This window comes from Durio zibethinus, chromosome 12, assembly GCF_047325235.1.
Source record: "Durio zibethinus cultivar Kanyao isolate XHJ-2024 chromosome 12, ASM4732523v1, whole genome shotgun sequence".
Classification (NCBI taxonomy): domain Eukaryota; kingdom Viridiplantae; phylum Streptophyta; class Magnoliopsida; order Malvales; family Malvaceae; genus Durio; species Durio zibethinus.
Genome location: NC_143173.1, coordinates 25,936,549 through 25,955,871, shown reverse-complemented (window position 1 = coordinate 25,955,871; position 19,323 = coordinate 25,936,549). Strand labels below are relative to the sequence as shown.

Genomic DNA, 19,323 nt, shown 5'->3' with positions numbered 1-19,323 from the left:
TTTAAAAGGATTTGAATATTGGTTATAAAAAATACTATTTATATTCGTTTTAAATTTATCATAAATAATAAATTTTTTATCTGAATCTATTAATTATTTAATTATAAGTATCGGAATTCAATATAAATAAATTGAATAATGATGAATGTCGGTATTTTTATTATCCATCTCCAGTCGCCACTAAAACCGCCACTTACGCTTGTGAGCTTGCAGTTGACTTGAGAATAAAACAAGTTTGTTTAATATTATTTGCCACTGAGTTCAATTGCAGGGTTGAATTATCGGCCAAGTATTGTTCCATTCTCAGTTTAATGATTCCAGAGATGGATAAGATCATTAGAGCAAGATTCTTATTTTTGATTAGCAACATTTTGATTGGCATGACATGAGGGCTATATTTTCTCAATATAAAATTGAGAAATAGCGATTGATGAATATTGACATGTGTCCTTCGGGGGCTTGATTCAATTGCTTTAGAAGGATATATAGAAAATATGACATCAAACAAGTATGATATTTAAATTTCAACACATGTAATTATTTTTTATTTTTATATTAAAATTTTCTTTGTATCAAAATAAAAAAATATTCACATGTTTAAAATGTTCAATGCAGAATTTGGATTGAACAAATTAAAACTCAGAATTCTTTTTCCATCCAAATTTCAGTTTTAGAGAAAAATACCAAGTGATTCAAAAAATTTTAGTATGCCATCTAATTTAGTGAAAGATGATTCCTTTTTCCAGTTTGCAGTTTTTAATCCAAACCCAAACATGTGAAAGATCTGCAATTCCATATGTCACTAATTAATTCTTAAGTTGAGCCTATTAAAAACTTTTAGTAGTCAATTTAGCTTAAAGTGGCTAATAAACAACCTAACCAACCACCCATTTTGGAGGGATGGTGACATAACTGGGTGCCACTAAGTGCATCTGCAAACATAGAAGGATTAGAAAGAAGCAATTCATGATATTCCCTTTTCAGCAAACGTGATCATGTCACTGTTTCTTCCAGTAGTTGAGTTAACCATTTAATTATAATGTGGGGAGAAAATGGGCCATTAAGCTTTGAAAATGATCTTGCCTAGCTTTTTTTTTTTTGAAAAAAAATTATAATCTGAAAATAAAGTAAGGGATTATTACCAATAATTTTTTTTTACAAACCATATGGTGGCCTAGCAATCTTACAGTTTCTACTAGTTAGTTTGGAGCTTTCAATTATGAAACATAATTTTTGAAATGGACCTTCACTGACTACATGTAGGCATTAATATATATATATATATATATATTTTTAACTTTGATACAACCACAAGGAATACAAACATTCTTCAAAGTTGGTATCGATGCCATTCCTATCTTTAAAAGATTAACTGTATGACGTTTTCAGCTGAAGGGAAAGAGTATATTTTTCTGTCAAACAATTGTTGGCAGAAACATAAATATATACAGTAGCGCAAAATTTGTTGTTCCCATATAAAATACTATACCTTTTTTTTTAATTATTTTTTGGGGTGTGGGTTTCTTGATTTTATCCTGTTCTTCTTTTCCAACCACAGTGACTCAAACAAAGCAAATATTTTCCCCTATAAAAGGAGGTTCAAGCCGTAGCTTTTCTCCCACAAATCATCTCTTTTGTATACTACAACATACATAAGCATAGTATTCTTGTGGAAATTTTATATGATATACTGCTTTGCTTTCCTTGTGTTTTATTTAGCTATCTAGAGAGCTACCATAAGCTGGGAAGTTGATGATGGAGCAGAAAAATGGACAAGAAATGAGAGATATGAATGTTCGTGATGATGAAGAGAAATGGGTTTATGATTCTTCTGTTGATCATAAAGGAAGAGTGCCACTTCGAGCTTCCACTGGTGTTTGGAAAGCTTCCCTCTTTATTATCGGTATGGAATATATATATATATATATATATATATATGTATATATATAATGATTATCAATATATTTCCCGTCATACTAAAACAAATATGTCAAAGAGTATTTGATGCTTTTAATCCACAATTTGGTTGCCACGAAAAGGGCAGTGGAATTGAAAGTCATTTCAAGAATTTCTCTTCTTTCTCTTTCATTATTAGCTGTTGTTGCTGCTGCTTCATAACCATAACCAGTGACATTTTTGCTTTGGCAATGATGCAAATCCCAGTCCCTCTTGTCCCCATGATCACTTCATTTTGAACAGAAGGTCGTCTTTTACTTCTACCATAAACTTTTGACAAGCTTGAAAATGGGGTCTCCTGTTTTGAAATGCCTTTTTAAATATTACATTTCACAATTTTGTTTTGGTGTTGGAATCAGAAATTGTGCCTCAGCTTTGTGATTTTTTTTGTTTTTTTGGTTTAAGCATGGCAATTTGATATAATTAGCTCTTCAGTCATGAATATAAGTCGACATCAAGAAATTTGGATGATATCCTTAGGTCGATTTTATTTATTCTTGCCTATCCACAGCCACAAAACTTTCAAGTATTATTAAAGGCCCCTACTGCTTTTTTTGGTGTCAAATGGTGACCTTTACTTTGCAACAACTAGAACAAATGCCAAAGGTTCACAACAACAGTTTAAAATCATATCAGGTCGAGAATGGGAAAATTTTATGTCCCGAATTATCGAGTAGTCTTTATCACACAAACCCCAAAGAGAGAATAACCGGCATCTTTCTTTCCTGATTGATATTTTGTCCTTTCATGCTATAATAATGGGTTACATTGATTTTGTTTTTCTTTTTGACTGTTTGATTCTTGGGCAGCAATTGAGTTCAGTGAAAGGTTGAGTTACTTTGGGATAGCAACAAGTTTGATCATTTACCTGACCAAGGTGATTCACCAAGACCTCAAGACAGCAGTAAGGAGCGTCAACTACTGGGCTGGGGTCACTACCCTGATCCCTCTATTTGGAGGGTTCATTGCTGATGCTTACTGGGGCCGATTCTATACGGTTCTTGTTTCATCCGTCGTCTACTTTTTGGTAAATCCCTTTCATAATTTTTGGGCCAAAAACGCCAACTGAAATTGGGTTTGATAGAGGAATGATTCATATATACAACAATCCCGTAAAAAGCTGAGCCCAAGCCTAGCCCATAGAAGATGATGGGGCTAGACAAATAATCATGTTTCTGTTTTCTTTTTTAATTAGTTTTTCGATTTTCATTCATCAGAGGATCTGTATGAAAAATGGCTTACTATCCAATCTGCATTGCTGAAAACAGGGTTTGCTTCTCTTGACAATGTCCTGGTTTGTGCCAAGCTTAAAGGCCTGCGATACTGATTTGTGTGATGAGCCTAGGAAGGTTCATGAAGTGGCCTTCTTCCTTGCCATATACTTGATCTCCATTGGAACAGGAGGCCATAAACCATCACTGGAGAGCTTTGGAGCCGACCAGTTTGACGATAATCACGCAGAAGAGAGAAAGAAGAAGATGTCCTTCTTCAACTGGTGGAACTTTGGCCTTTGCTGTGGACTCTTATTTGGCGTTACTGTAGTTGTTTACATGCAAGACCATGTGAATTGGGGGGTTGCAGATATTATTCTGACTATAGTTATGGCTTGGTCGCTGTTAATCTTTATTATTGGAAGGCCATACTACCGTTTCAGGAAGCCATCAGGAAGCCCCTTAACGCCAATGCTACAGGTTTTTCTAGCTGCAATTTCTAAAAGAAAACTGCCTTACCCATCCAATCCTGCAGAGCTGTACGAAGTTCCCGAGTCACAAAAGGCTCAAGGGAGGCTTTTGTGCCACACCAAGAAACTTAAGTAACATATAGACCTTGTCTTCATATTGATAATAGAACCGTTTGTCATAATTTTGTTCGCATTCCCCTCCTTTTCTAATTAATGCTGTGGCTTTCAGGTTCCTCGACAGAGCTGCCATTATTGAGGACAAGGAACATTCAATTGATAAACACGGTCCCTGGAGACTTGCAACTGTGACCAAGGTTGAGGAGACGAAGCTTGTTCTTAACATGATCCCCATATGGCTAGCTACATTACCATTCGGAATTTGTGTAGCACAAGCTGCCACATTCTTCATCAAACAAGGGGCCACAATGAACCGAAACATTGGCGATTTCCAGCTTCCTCCAGCCTCAATCTTCTCTCTAGCCTCCATTGGCATGATAATTTCCGTAACCATCTATGAAAAAGTCCTGGTACCAGCTCTAAGGAAAGCAACAGGAAACGAACGAGGCATCAAAATCCTCCAGAGAATTGGTATTGGAATGCTTTTCTCAATTGCTACAATGATAGTGGCAGCCCTGGTAGAAAAAAAGCGATTAGCTGCTGTCAAAAAGGACCCAGTAAATGGCTCCCTCTCCATGAGTGTGTTCTGGTTAGCACCACAGTTCTTCATCGTTGGTGCAGGAGATGGCTTCGCTGTGGTCGGCTTGCAAGAATATTTTTATGACCAAGTTCCAGATTCAATGAGAAGCCTAGGCATTGCATTTTACCTGAGCGTGATTGGAGCTGCAAACTTCCTTAGCAGCCTGCTGATAACACTCGTTGATCACATCACAGAGAAAGGAGGGAAGAGCTGGTTTGGAAAAGACTTGAACAGCAGCCGCTTAGACAATTTCTACTGGCTGCTAGCAATCATAGCCATGGCTAACTTGTGCGTCTACGTCTTCCTCGCAAAACGTTACTCTTACAAAAATGTCCAGATCATGGCTGTAGCTAACTGCACTGATGCTGCTGCTGCTGCTGCTGCTGCAGGATCAATGGCATAACATTATACATCATTGGTGTTATATAAATAAGAAATTAGTGCTATCCTTTAGTGTTTCCTAGAGCAATGTAATCTTCAATTAAGGAAAATTATGGGATTGAAGCATATTAGTAAAGCTCAATTTCGGTTGATGCTAAGGTCAGCACAGTTGATTTTTATAGGAAGGTTAAGTAAGAAGATTGAATTTAAACATTTAATTTGGTACTGTCTCTTCCCCACGCAGATTTTTTTTCTGGTTAAAAAGCACGAGACTTTTTCCATGAGCTTTTTATTAAGTAACATTTATTTTTCATGAACAAAGGTAAAGACAATATATAGAGTTAAACTTTATTGGAATCGTGAAAGGAAAGCAAAAGTGAATGAATATGAGAGCCATAACCCATAGAAGATGTTCTGTCCACTATGAATAACAGCTAACTTTTAATGAAAATGTTTGCCATTGTCTAGTGGCATTGATTAATATGATATTTAATATATATATATATATGAAATTAATGCATCATTTACTATTAGATTTAGTGACAATAATGTAATAAATGTAAAAAAAAAAAATTCCTTAAATAGTATTTTAACTATATTTAATCAGTTTACATAGACACCCATTAATCAGACCCTTTAATTATATAATCTACATTTTTTTTGTTTAAAGTAAAAGCTAATTTGATTTAGAATAATTAAATTACTAAGAAAATATTTTTGCTTTGAATTCACTATTTTCATTAAAAAATAAAAAATAATAATGCATTAATTATATATTTTCTTCCTTAAATATCAGTTTAATCAGAGTCATTAGACACGGGTTAACATCTCCCTCTAATTATAAGCTGCACGAATCGTATCCTTGATAGTGATTGGGCGTGAGCGGCCATGGTTTCGCTAGGATAGGGATAAAATAAACATTATAGACACTTAATCTTGGCCAAAAACATAGTTATCTTATCTGACTCAGACATGACATTCTGGCCAGTCAGATGCTCGAGCATGCATGGGACATTGCTTTGGGTTCCCAAGACTGATTGATTGTTATCTATATTCTCATTTTCCATCCTTTTTTGTAAAACCATTTGTGATATGTCTCCTGCTTTAGCCATATACTTTTGACCATGCACATAAAATCTTTAAAACAGGTGCGATCATGAGCACGACTAGAATTGAACAAATTTAGCAGGCAGTTTTGCAGGAAGATAAGCTTCGGTAATTCAATAGCACTAGAGCAGTAGAATTCTTAAAAGGCCAACTAAGAAGCACCTTTAAAGCCTTGCAAAAGCAAAGCCTCTGTTATGAAGTTAACAAATAGCAATAGGGTATAGCACAGACTTGCCAGCAGCCTCCCTGTTAATGGGAGCTGTCCTTGTGGACTTTCTTGCGAGTTGAAGGGTCTTCACGTCCTGGAATCTGTTGTAATGAAGTTTTACTGACCCATTTTCGGGTCAAATTGACTTGGGCTGTGAAAATAACGGCAGCCTGGCAGGTGTGTGCTCATAACTATTCTTTAGCCTAATGAAGCCCAGCTGATATAAGGGGTGACAGATTCCAGAATCACATGGTTCAGTTGAAAACCCAACCTAAGAATTTTGATCAAAGTCCAAACCTGCTAGGCCCAAAATACAGAGATGGAATTATGCAGATTTTTAGTTGATGGCATTTTCCGTGTTGTTTTCTTAACACTAGTTATTAAGAACTACTAATAAGTAGATAAAATGAGATTACAACGTGGACAAAAAATGTACGTCTGGCTGCCAATTAGGCTATAGTTATACTTAATTTGAGAGGCTTAGAATTAATCACATAGTCGGTGAGGATAATCCATTCAATTTTTGTCTTAAAGAAGTTATCATTTATCATGATAATTGAAGGTTGCAACACTTTTCCATAACACTTTGACGGGATAGAATAAATGTTTGAAACAATTGAGTTACAGTGCTTCCAGCTGCCACAACAATTATTTGCTCTTTTCAACATATCCGAACCACTCTTTCCTAGGGCCTTGTGGGGAATTTTCGATTTGCCTCCACTGATATAGCATGCATTAAATGACATATCAACGTATAAATGATGTAATATTGTTGTCTGTGGTATCTTCTCTGATGTAGCTAGTTGAAGGATCGATCCTTTCTCTTTTAATGGCTTAATTATGCAGGAAAAAGTCCTTCATTATTGCATCTAATGGTGTACATCATCTTCTTGATTTGATGCTAAGCATTAATTAGAAAAAAAAATCCTCTTCTCGTTAATTTACTGCTAATGTGAAAAACGAACTCATAACATACAAATTAGCATCTCATCTCAATTAAATCAGTCAACACCAAAAGAACAATTAAATGTGAAGTTATTTAGTTAAGAATAAACATGTCTTTTTATAAAATAAAATTTAAATGTAAATAAATTATTCGATTTCTTAAATTAAAATAAAATATATTATATTTAATAATTTAAAAATAATAATTATAAATTATACATTTAAAATAATTTTAACAAAAAATCATCAATTAAATTCAAACTCAAAATTTTAATGTTAAAAAAAATAATACTTGCCAATTGAGTTGGTTAAGAATAAACATGTCATGGAACTCTCCAGAGAGACAAGATCATGACCCCAGTTTCCAATCAGGACATAATTGTAAAGACTGCATGATGACAAAAGATTAAGGTGAGCTGGATAGCCGATTCAAATTATTACAGAAACAAAAGTTTGAAAAGAATTACTGTTTTCCGAGTATGGTCATCACCAAAAAGTCCACAATGTTTTTTAAACTTTTCGAGGTTTGTTTTTTTTAACGCTTTCGAACCAATCAATGACCCCAAAGGCATGTTGAATGTTTTCTGTCATGAGGATGCCACCCATTCGGCCACCAATGTTTAGTTGCCGACTGGCCGGTCTTTTTCAATGTAGTGAAATTCAGGTCCATTTGCACCGAAAACAACCAAATATCAATTTGCATCCTGTCTTTGCTGTCTGATAAATCGAACTATTGTTAAAATTTTTTTTGGTAAGAAAAAATTTGGCATAGGTAAATTATTTAATTTTCTTATCAAGATAAAATATATTATATTTAATAATTTAAAATAAATAATTATATATAATATATTTAAAATAATTTCAATAAATAATTATCAATAAAATTCAAATTTAAAATTTTTTCATAAAAAAAAATCTTAATCAATTAAATTAATTATTTATCAGTAAACTATTGTTGACAGTTAAATCATGTTCAGCTACTCTGGCATTTGGTATATGGCCAAATGGGTAAATCTTTCTTTCGAGAAAATTGTAATTGATGGTCCAAAGGCCAATTATAAACTGTACTTGAAACCAAGACAAGAATTTAGTACTACTATTATTCGTGCATATTTGCCAAATATAACATTATTAACATGACTCTAAATATCTTTGCATATGATGAGAGAGAATAGGCATGGTTTGCAAATTTGCCAAACTAACAATTATTGTGTTATCTAGACATCTATCATTCAAAATAAAAACTATGCTATTACGAGCATATGTATTTTTTTTTTCTTGCATCACCACAACTCATTGATCAAGACATCACAACGATAATAAATCCAAAAGTTTCGACGGCAGGCATAAATCTCAGTTAACAGGACATTGCCTTTGTCGAGTTATCCTAGCTACCCAATCGGCTGCACAATTAGCTTCCCTACTAACATGGTTGAACATGGAAGACTGTCAGCCTTCTTTGAGAGCCCTTATCTACTCTCCTGTCGCCATAATTTTCCCAGCTTCCTTGCTTCAAACCAGAGTTCAAATGTCGGATAAGCTCTTCATTGTAAGATTCAAGAATGATATTTCTCCATCCCTTTTATCAACAAGAACGCAACCCAGCCTTTATATATTTGAATTTTTTATTTATTAAAATAAAAATAAAATAAATTTTAGCAATTAAATTGAACGTATTTAACTATATAAATTAATAAAATAAAATCTCTTTAAGTATTATTTTCAATTAATTTGAATGAAGTTAGAAAACGTATCGCTATTGACAAAATGATGAGAAAATTTATGAATGCACGAATTTAAAAGTGTATATAATATATTAATATTTGTAAATTATTTAAATTTAATTTAAATAAAATTTAAATTTTATTTGTTTATTATTGAATTGAGTTTGAGTTTAAACTCAAATAATTTAATTTATTGAATAAGTTTTAATACTTTTAAATTTAATTTGAATAACTTATAAATTTAATTAAAATTTTAAATTTTAATAAATTTTATTATTTCAATTAAATAATTATTTTTATTTTAATATTTATATATAAAAATTTAAATTTAAACACATAATTAAATTTAATATCAAATATAAAAATTAAATTTATTTTTATTAATTAAATTTAAATAAATGAATTTAAATAATTTAATATTTATCTTAATCAAATTTAAATTTAAATATTAAAATTCAACCAAATTTAAATTAATTTTAAATAATAAATTTTAAATCAAATTTAACCTAATTTTAAATAATAAATTTTAAATCAAATTCAACCTGAAATTTTTTATTATATTCGCTTGAGTTCAGTCGATTGCACTCTATACAGATCTTCAATGACGGGCAGTAGGGACCGCCAAACAGTAGATGTTGCGATGATAACAGTCTGAAGACGGCTGTATCAGGTTTGGAACACCGCATCGGACGGTGCTAAGATGAGGAGAAAGTACTCGTCGGCATAACTGGATCAGAGCAGTCTTTTTGTATTTTAATTTATCTGAACTTTGAAATTAACAAATGTTTTTTTTTTTTTTGCTTCCAGAGAAATTTGGCTTTGCCAGAAATAGTACTTATACCGGAAACAACGGATCCTCCTTCCCCTTCACGCAACTGATGACGCCATTACAGTACTTTTTACGAACGTCTTTCTCGTGATTTTAAAAAAATCTTCCATTTGTAGAAAAAAATTCACTATGCAAGGTAAGTGACTGACACGCTTTTAATTTCGAAATAGAAAAAATAAAAAGGTTTTGAAAATGGCGGTGATGGGCGAGTTTTTTTTTCTTCTTGAAGATTTACTGAAGTGTACGGAGCCTGTTGAAAGAGAGCCTTGAAAATGCAAATCCCATTTTCGTCGAGCAAGCTTGTCGGGCTATCGGCTCAAGCAAAAGATTTTATGTTCTTGTGTAATGTTGTACGCACTATAACCCAAATTCGATAGAAAATAAAAAGGTTTTTGTTTTCGAAGCTTCAAAATATCAGAGAACGATAGCATGACGATTGCATCGATGAGAATAAGGATACTTGATAATTATAGATGCTCATTGAAAATAATAGAAAGTATAATTTAAAATTTATAAAAATTATATTTTATATTTGACACGTGAATTATAATATAATAATTTTATATTTTATATATTTAATATACAATAAATATAATATAAATATATAAATTATTAGATTTAATATAAAATTAATTATATTGATTTTTTACCTGATTATTTCCGGCAATTAATTGTGCAAAGTAATTAATTTGGGAGTGCTGCTAAATGCATTTTTTTTTTATTTTAATACCTTATTTTTTAAAAAAAGTTTTTATAAATAAAATTATATAATTATTGTTCTTATGAATTTTTAAAATTTTATAATTTTTTAAAAATAAAATTTTGGAAAGTTATATAAATTTTTAAAAATAAAATTTTAAAAACTTAAAAATCTTTTTAGAAATTTCACTTTCTGAAAAAAATTTTTCAGAAAGAATTATAATATTTTGAAAATTTATTTTTATAAAATTATATGATTTTTTGAAAATATATTTTAAAAAATGTTTATAATTGAAATTTATTTTCAAAAATTTATGTTAAAAATAGTTCAATATTTTTATTTTAAAAAAATGAAATATAAAAAAAAATCTAAAATACATTTAGCAGCACTCTTAGTTTGGCTTTCTCGTGTGGATTTTCAGTTGAACTGTAATTTGTATGAAAAACAAAATGATGTTTGCTAATTTCTTAAAAAGAGAAAGAAAATAAAAGCAGATGACGTGGTCAGAATGAACATTTTGAGTGCAGCCCATTGTGGCATCAGATTACAAAGTTTAGATTCTCATTCTCCACACTTGTGAACGACAATGCAGAAACCAACAATCGTATCTCACTACATAAACATTTAGGTTTCTGTGTTTTTTTTAATCTAAAAATAGATTTTTGTTCATATCAATAATAGACGAAAATGAAAAAATCCTATCATATAATAAATTTAAAAAGAATAACAGAAATAAAATTATTATTTTATATTATATTAAATATTTAATTTAAAATTAATTAATAATAAATAGAATGATTCAACTTAAATATAAAATTATAAAAATTAAATATTTGTTAAATTAATTATAACACTATTTTAACAAAAAAAATTGAACATATAATGTTTGTGAACCACCAATGCATAACTTAATAATTTATATTTTCATGTCGTATATATTTAACATGTGTAACAATATGAATTATTAAAATATGAATATGATATAAATTATAAAATGTGTTTAAATTATAAATACAAATACAATATATTTAAAATACATATTATAGATAATACAATACAATTAGTATGTGTATAATTAAATTATTTAAATATGACACGAATAAATATAAATAATATGAATATATACGAATAGACACGATTAATACAAATATATACAAATAGATACGATTAGTATGAATATATACAAGAACGTGAGTAAAATAATACATAACTATAAACTATCTATTATTTAGATACTAAATTTGACATATTAATAATATAAAAAAATACTTATATTTAAAAAATATATAAAAATTTAATACTCATTTAATATGTATTTAATATATATTTAAATTTAAATTTATATTATATAATTATATTAATTTTTAATATCAAATTTAAAATGATAAAAGAATAAAAGAATAATGTATAAGACTAATATTAATATTTATATTATTAATATAAAAATAACTTTATAATAATTATAAAATAAGTATCATAATTAAATGTTTAAAATAATTTTTTATATGATATTAAATAGTTAATTAAATATCATAATTAAAAAATAAAAAATTAAAATATTATTTATATGTTTATATTAAATTAAAAGAAATATAAAATTATGTTAAATATATTAAACATATTCAACGTATACTCATACTCATATGATAAAATTAAATTAAATGTATTATTCGTATCGTATCACATATTTAAACAAAATAACACATACACGACATAAATTATATTGTACCAAAATTTATATCTATATCAATAAATATCATATACATTTTTTTAAACATATATATAATTTTTATATTATATTATCATATCATATATGAAATTAACGTATCAGTCCATGCATGCTATAAAACTTACTAGCTAGCACATGTTGCCACCGGCTCACAGAGCTAAGGTCCCACTCGGTGTTTTTGGCCAGCTTTCTCCATGTTGATGAACATACTAAGAAACAATTTGAATCTAGCCTGAGTTTCCAAAACAAAAAAAAAAATCAATTCCTAATATGATGAAAGCAGCAAATTATCCGAGGAGTACTTCAATGGGAGAGTAGGTTTCCAAACGCCATTAATTTGATCAGAGAATTTAACAGCTCTCGCACGTACGCTTTCCTTTTTGTAGAAGATCTACGGCCCGCCATTGACAAAGGAAGTTTGCATTCAATTTTATCCACCAAACTCTGCGGTCCATAAACAGTATCCTTCAGCAGGGAATCAATTAAAAAGTATAGGCTCTCCCATTAGAGTACACATGATGATAGATTCTAATGCTAGTGTTTAAATTAAGGGGATGTGCCCCAAATATGAATTTACATATGCTAAAGAGCATTGCCAAATTTGGCATTCAAAACCAATAATAGAATCCAGAAATGTGCATGCAAAGGCAGCCAATTATGTACTGATCATTGTACATCAATAATTGTTATTTTTAAATTTGATAATTAATGTATTTATATAATATAAAATATAAAATATAAAATATTTATATATTTATGTTATATTTTATATAAAAATTATATAATATAATAAATATAAAAATAAAAAAATATTTTTTATTTTATTAAATTTATTTATAATTTTTATTAAAATTTTAAATTAGATTATTTTATATTTTTTATTCATATAAATTTTATATCATATTATCATATTATATTTAAAAATGTGTTTAATTATTTCTTACAGAATTGAGAATTAATGGTCTCCTGCCCGGAAATTTAACAAAATTAATGGTTTTGAATTCAAATATAAAAATTAAGAAATAGACATTTATTTTATATTAATAAGTCATTCATCACGTACTTGTAATCTACTTTATAAAGCAAGATTTATTTTGTTAAACTTTAAACAAAAAATGTCTATCTTTTAAATAATTAAAAGGAGCAAAACATCGTAAAACGAGAATCGAAAGCATTGGCGGATGGGATGAGTGTCGAGAACGGCAAACTCAGCCTTTCGTTTCTTTCATCAATCTGACTCACTGTTCCCTTCTTGTCACATGCGTCATCGCCTCCCTTTCCTCTCTTTCTTTAATTAATATAATAATTCAAATGTTTATTCATACTTTACGTTATAAAAAATGGGATTATTATTTTTTGGTAAAAAAAGTATTATAGAATAAGGGATAATTATAAAAATAATAAGAAAGCCACTTTTTTCTTTTTGGTATGCTGGTTAGAATAATCACAGGGCATAAAAGACCAAAAATTTTGATAAAACGACAAAAGACCTCCCCAAACCTTTGTCAGAAATATCTGCAACAAAGTTTGTTCAATTATTACCGGAAATAGTCGGTCATCTTCCGGTTTCGAGAAACCCTATGATCACCAAACTTTCTCAGTGGACAGACGGAAAAAAATTACAAACAAAAAATAAATAACAAAGATTTCGTTTGAGTTTGAGTTTGAGATTGAGTGACAAACATGAGAGATTGAGTTTATGTTGTTTGCGTGAGAAAAAGAAAAAGATAGGGAAGTGTGTGTCTCTTGAACGAATCACTGATCACCTGCACTAACTCTCTCTTCTCTGTAATGTTTTCAGCTTCAGTTTCAGAAGAAGATCATCATAACCTTCAATTTCATTATTCAAAATAACCCACACCTTTCCCTTTCACTGTTTTTTTTTAATGATCATCAAATCAAATTATTCTTTAATATAACCTTACAAAAATCAAGCGTATACTCTACTTCTTGTTCTCTCTTTTTTATTTTTTGTTGCTGTCTCCCTTGCTGTACTCGTTTGACTCGTTTTAAACGGCCAGTCTCTCTATAGAGTTTTAGCTAGAGATTTTTGTTTTGTGTGTGTGTGGCTATGGCGGAGGGTTTTGAGCCCTACCATGTCCCACAACAAAGCAGAAGAGATAAGCTTAGAATTGTTGCTCAAAACCACCCCGCTTGTGTTGAATCAACGGCTGTTACCCTTTCAGGTTGCTCAGGTTTACTTCCTTTGTACGACCCTTCTCTCCTTTCTTCCGATTTGTTAACTTGCGCTGCCAGCACTAGTGCCACTGCTGGCAGCCATGACTTTCATCACCAGACCAACCAGCTTTCAGCTTCGGCTTCTGGCAAAAGCAGCCCCGTTTGTGTTGTTAAAGATGAAGGTGTGAATCTCATGGGCTTTGTTGGTGGGATTGTGAACGGTTCTTCTTCTTCATCAACTTCTCATCACCCTTATTTGGATCCACAATCGTCTTTACCCTTGAACCCTAGCTCGATTCACGATATGAATAACAACCCTTTTCTTTATACCCCTCAAAACCTTCAAAACCTAAGAGATTTTGACCAGTCCTATAATAATGGTGGTGAAGTTGTGGTTTATAAACCTGAACCTTTGTCTTTGAATCATGAGTCTAGTACCACCGGTCAAGGCTTGTCTCTTTCTTTATCTTCTCTTAATACCCACCAAAACAATCTTCCTTTGGAGCTAAATCTACAAAGATACGAGTCTGCTATCTATAGTGACAAGGTCAATGCTAGTGGATATATGGTTCCAATTATTGTTGATGCTAGTGCTTCCACTTCGAATGACGTTTCCAGGTTCTCGGTCCCTCTCGGGCCTTTCACGGGTTATGCTTCGATTTTGAAGGGATCGAGGTTTTTTAGGCCTGCACAACAGTTATTAGAAGAGCTTTGCGATGTGGGTAGGGGAATTTGCGCTGAAAAAGTTACTCCTGATTCTTCTTTGATGGAGCCTCCATTGCAGAATTTGAGTGCTACTGGAATTATTGATGATCCTCTTGGTGGGGGAGATGGTGGCGAGAGTAGAAGAAAGAAGTCTAGGCTAATTTCAATGCTTGACGAGGTTTGCTTCTCCAATTTGAAAATGTTGGTTTATCATTTGCAACTCTTCTGAATTGGACTTTAATAGAATGATTCTTCAGTTTTGCTTCCTACATGCAATTCATGTTTGATGTCCTACCTTTTTTTTTCTGGGTTTTTCTTGGTTTGTTTTCCTGATTTTTCGTTATCCCACTTTCCTTCCTGCCGTTTAAATCTTCCTTGGAGATGGTTCTTTATGAAACCCGGGCATTTCGGTCACTGTAGAAGTCATCACTGGCTATTATTATTAAAATAAACAATGTCAGCTACTCTTTAATGGTGTTAGGTTTGGTCAGTTCTTGAACCAACATGCAATTTTGTGGTGTTGCATGCATAATTGGCAGTAAATCAAACCATCTTCAGCCGTTTTTTGTAAAATGAAAGTTTCTCAGTAGCTAGTCTAACGCTTTCCTCTTTTGAATACTATGTGAATTAGATTCTTGTATTGTATGAACAGCCTCGATTATCACAAAATAATCTTTTTATGAAAAAGGAGATAAGAGGGAATATATGCACGAAGATTGGTGTTATAAAGTGAATGGCAACCATAGAAAGAGTTCTAATAAGTGATAATGTCGCCAAATTTGGGGCTTAATGTCCTTTAAAAAGTGATTGAAGGAATCCATTTGAAAAGATTTGTATACGAAAAAAGTTTGTGGAAAGCATAATTGGTTATTCCAAGCCTACAGAAGGCAAGATGAGTAGATCACAAGGTGTCTGGACTTTTTGCTTAGCCGAATTTAATTACTATAGTGCTAGTACAAGCTAACAGGTGAATATTGTGTTTCGTCGCCAAAGATAAAGAAGAAATAGAATATATACATATATATACATACATAGAAATGGCTAAGTGCCTAGAAATTTAGAATTTGCAACTTTTATCAGGACTTATACGTGATTGCTTTACTTCAAACGTTTTGATGCTACTTTGCAAAATAGTAATAGTGATCTCATAATTTTAGAGAGATCTGTATTGGTCGGGCCAAAGAGAAAGGTTTCGTTGAACCTAATGTGATAAAAACAGTTCAGAGTGCTTACTTTTAAGCTTTGCTTGTTGAATAAGTTTACATGATTTATAATCTGAAAGTCATGGAGAATGATCTTTCTAATGTGCTAACTATTGTCTTTGTTTTTTTTTGGGATCGCTGGAATTTCACTATTATCATAGTCTTTCATTTTAGGTTGTGTCTTCTCCAAATTCATATAAAGTTCCTCAAAGCAAATTCCTGAATTGAATTTTTTGAACCTAATCAAGCTGTATCCATACTGGTCTTGGAATATAGAGAGAATAGACAAATAATTACACGTAAATTTGGGGGCAAAATTCGGAGTCTGAATAACTGTCCATCTCTTATAACATCATGCTAACCTGGAAAGATTATTTTTCTCCCTTTTAGTGGAAGAGAGGGTATAATGAGGGTTTTAACGAGGATTAACTACATTTTCTTTCCCGGGTGCTTTGACTGTCTACCATAAAAAGGTTCATTCCATGAATACCGCATGGAGCACTATGTTGGGTTGTCATGTCCTTGGTATTTTTGTCGTCTAAAGCTTTAGAGCAAAAACTTGAACCGATGTCCTAGTGAGGCAGCAACATTAGTTTGGGTAGTTGACCGTATGAAACAAGAAGGTAACATCAAAATAAGGATTATGATGTTGTCATGGCCTTAATATTTTTCCTTTGAAAATGATGCGTTGTAATGCACTAGGTGCATTGGTTTGCAGTTTGTTTTTAATTTGCATTTCTTTTGGTGTATAATCCAAAATTTCCTATATTTGCTCTTCCATTTGGTGCTTTATGAAGGTTCAATTTCTGGCACTGTCTATAAATCTTAAGAACTTTTTTTTTTCTGTAGTTTTTTCTGTCTTTATGGATAGATTGAAGTGAATGAGAGTTAATTTGAGTTCTTTACTGGATGCTAATATCCAAGTTCGGAGCAATATTTTTATGTGAAAGTTCCTTAACCAGGGCTTATAATGTATTACAGTGATTCTAGAGTCAGTAATTCAGCTATCTTCGTTTAATGGAATTATGTTTTTCAGTTTCATTGCACACTATGCAACTTACTAACCATCTTTATCTTTATTAGGTTTACAGGAGGTATAAGCAATACTATCAACGAATGCAAGCTGTTGTTGCATCGTTTGAATATGTTGCTGGACTGGGCAATGCAGCTCCATATGCAAACTTGGCTTTAAAAACCATGTCTAAACATTTCAGGTGCTTGAAGAATGCAATCACTGATCAGGTTCAGTTCACTAATAAAGCTCATGGTCAATTAAGCCCTGGAAAAGATGAAGGTCCAAGGTTTGCAAGCACTGACAAAAGCATTTATGACCGACCTGTACATAGCACTGGGTTCCTTGAGCACCAACCAGTTTGGCGGCCTCAACGAGGCCTTCCTGAGCGTGCTGTAACGGTACTTAGAGCATGGTTGTTTGAACACTTTCTACACCCGTAAGTACTTGAATTGCATAGATAAACCTGTCATTGAGAATTTATTTGCTTTTTAAACCTTTGTGTTCTATGTTTCAGGTATCCAACTGACACAGACAAGCTAATGTTGGCAAAACAAACCGGTCTATCGCGTAGCCAGGTGTGCCATTTGTCATCAGTCATACATTAATCTTTTCTAGTATAATTTTGCAAACATTAATTCTTTAGGAAAGATAGTTATTGTTTCCATATTCACATCAAATTGGGAGCTCTGTGCAATTCAACTTCTAACTCTGAAAACATAACCTTGTGTACCAGGTGTCAAATTGGTTTATAAATGCAAGAGTAAGGCTTTGGAAGCCAATGGTGGAAGAAATACACATGCTCGAAATGCGACAAGCTCAAAAAGCTTCGCAAAGGGAGGACAGAAATGCCAACAAGTCGAGTGATCATTTGTCTTCAGCAAACTCTCTAGCATCTGAAAATCCATCTACCTCCACTCAAAGGGTTCAAGATACCCCATCCAAGCGCACTAGAAGTGAACTTCCTGATATACCCGTGGGAAGTGAACCACTTAATTTGTCGTACAACAGGTTTTCAAGCCATCCACATGTAGGTGTTGGGGTTAGCATTGCAGGTGCAAGTGGTGGTGTTTCCTTAACACTGGGACTTCATCAGAATAATGGTATTGGATTATCGGAGCCCTTCCCTATAAATGCAGCTCAGCGTTTTGGCCTTGGCCTTGAGGTAAGCAGTGACGGGTATGTCATTGGTGATTTTGAAACACAGAATCGGCATTTTGGAAGGGATGTTGTCGGAGGGCAGCTTTTGCATGATTTTGTCGGTTGAAAAACGTTCAGAGAAAAAGCTGTCTGTTCATTATGTATACTAACAAGGTTTCATGTGGATAAGCCAATATTTATTTCTAGAATTCAAGCCGATTGCCCTGATCTTTTACCGTGTAAGGTCTATGCCATGAAATTGCAGTGTATATTTTCTTTACAAAATTATGCTTACCGACGTAGATTATTGGTGTAAAATTCTTCTGTAAATTTGTAACTTACGTGATAAAGTTATACATTTTGAGGCCATCAAATCAAGGCTTGCCTCAGAGTGTGCATGAATAGGTTTTGACAATTTGCATATTTGAATGTTGTAAAATATTAATGATTTGTGTATTGGAACGATATTTTATTCAAAAATAATGAATCATCCAATGATATGACTAGCAAAAGATAACCTCATCCAGTTATCTTAAACAGCATCTGCCAAGGCACCAACAAACAATATGGGTTGAAGCCTTTTTGGTTTTTGTCATTTTCATGCTTACTCGAATAAAAAACCAAAAAAAGAAAAGAAAGTGGGTTGAATCGATGGTTATTGGTCAGGCACTCACCTCTTGACATATGAAAGTTGCATGCCAAATCCAATTAATTAGCTCCCACAAGTTTGCAAGGGCTAAAAGCACTTGATTCAAGTTCGGAAATTTCAGGTTTACAAAGAAACTGAAAAAGAATGACTTAACCAAAATTTTGCATTTTCTAATAAAATGGTGGATTGAAGAAAGGGAGGAAAGACAACATATTTGACTAGGTCAAGGAAATATTGAGAATGTAATGTAACGTAACACAGGTTGATAATTGGGTTCTAAATGATTAAATATTATATGTGTATAAACATAATCTAGTTGCACGGATGGTAGGTGGTGACAGTGCTTTTGTTTTCAATCTAATCATTGTTGTTACTATTCGATGGTGCTATTGTTTACGTTAATGGCTGTACAGGCAGAGGCAGGGGAAGTTTACATTGCAGATCTCGATTTCCCTTTTTCTTTGTGTTCGGATTAAAGTC

At 32.0% G+C, this 19,323-nt stretch overlaps 2 protein-coding genes across 2 annotated transcripts; both read left to right on the top strand.

Annotated features, from left to right (window-relative positions):
- The first annotated feature begins 1,503 nt into the window (after positions 1-1,503).
- LOC111296557 (protein NRT1/ PTR FAMILY 5.6-like) lies at positions 1,504-4,940 on the top strand. Its single transcript, XM_022890924.2, has 4 exons — positions 1,504-1,903; positions 2,766-2,983; positions 3,225-3,769; positions 3,867-4,940. The coding sequence occupies exons 1-4, from the start codon at positions 1,753-1,755 to the stop codon at positions 4,735-4,737; spliced, it is 1,785 nt and encodes a 594-aa protein (XP_022746659.2). The 5' UTR covers positions 1,504-1,752; the 3' UTR covers positions 4,738-4,940.
- Positions 4,941-13,461: 8,521 nt separating this feature from the next.
- LOC111297942 (BEL1-like homeodomain protein 9) lies at positions 13,462-18,702 on the top strand. The gene is made up of 4 exons (XM_022892551.2): positions 13,462-15,018; positions 17,126-17,493; positions 17,572-17,632; positions 17,791-18,702. Exons 1-4 carry the CDS (start codon positions 14,029-14,031, stop codon positions 18,319-18,321), a joined length of 1,950 nt encoding a protein of 649 aa, XP_022748286.2. The 5' UTR covers positions 13,462-14,028; the 3' UTR covers positions 18,322-18,702.
- The last annotated feature ends 621 nt before the right edge of the window (positions 18,703-19,323 follow it).

Bases quoted from the DNA above. Each gene is read 5' to 3' on its own strand.
- LOC111296557 (XM_022890924.2), top strand. From the start codon at position 1,753: ATGATGGAGCAGAAAAATGGACAAGAAATGAGAGATATGAATGTTCGT. The intron at 1,904-2,765 runs GTATGGAATATA...ATTCTTGGGCAG, and splicing joins AGCTTCCCTCTTTATTATCG to CAATTGAGTTCAGTGAAAGG. The intron at 3,770-3,866 runs GTAACATATAGA...TGTGGCTTTCAG, and splicing joins TGCCACACCAAGAAACTTAA to GTTCCTCGACAGAGCTGCCA.
- LOC111297942 (XM_022892551.2), top strand. From the start codon at position 14,029: ATGGCGGAGGGTTTTGAGCCCTACCATGTCCCACAACAAAGCAGAAGA. The intron at 17,494-17,571 runs GTAAGTACTTGA...TCTATGTTTCAG, and splicing joins TTTGAACACTTTCTACACCC to GTATCCAACTGACACAGACA. The intron at 17,633-17,790 runs GTGTGCCATTTG...CTTGTGTACCAG, and splicing joins CCGGTCTATCGCGTAGCCAG to GTGTCAAATTGGTTTATAAA.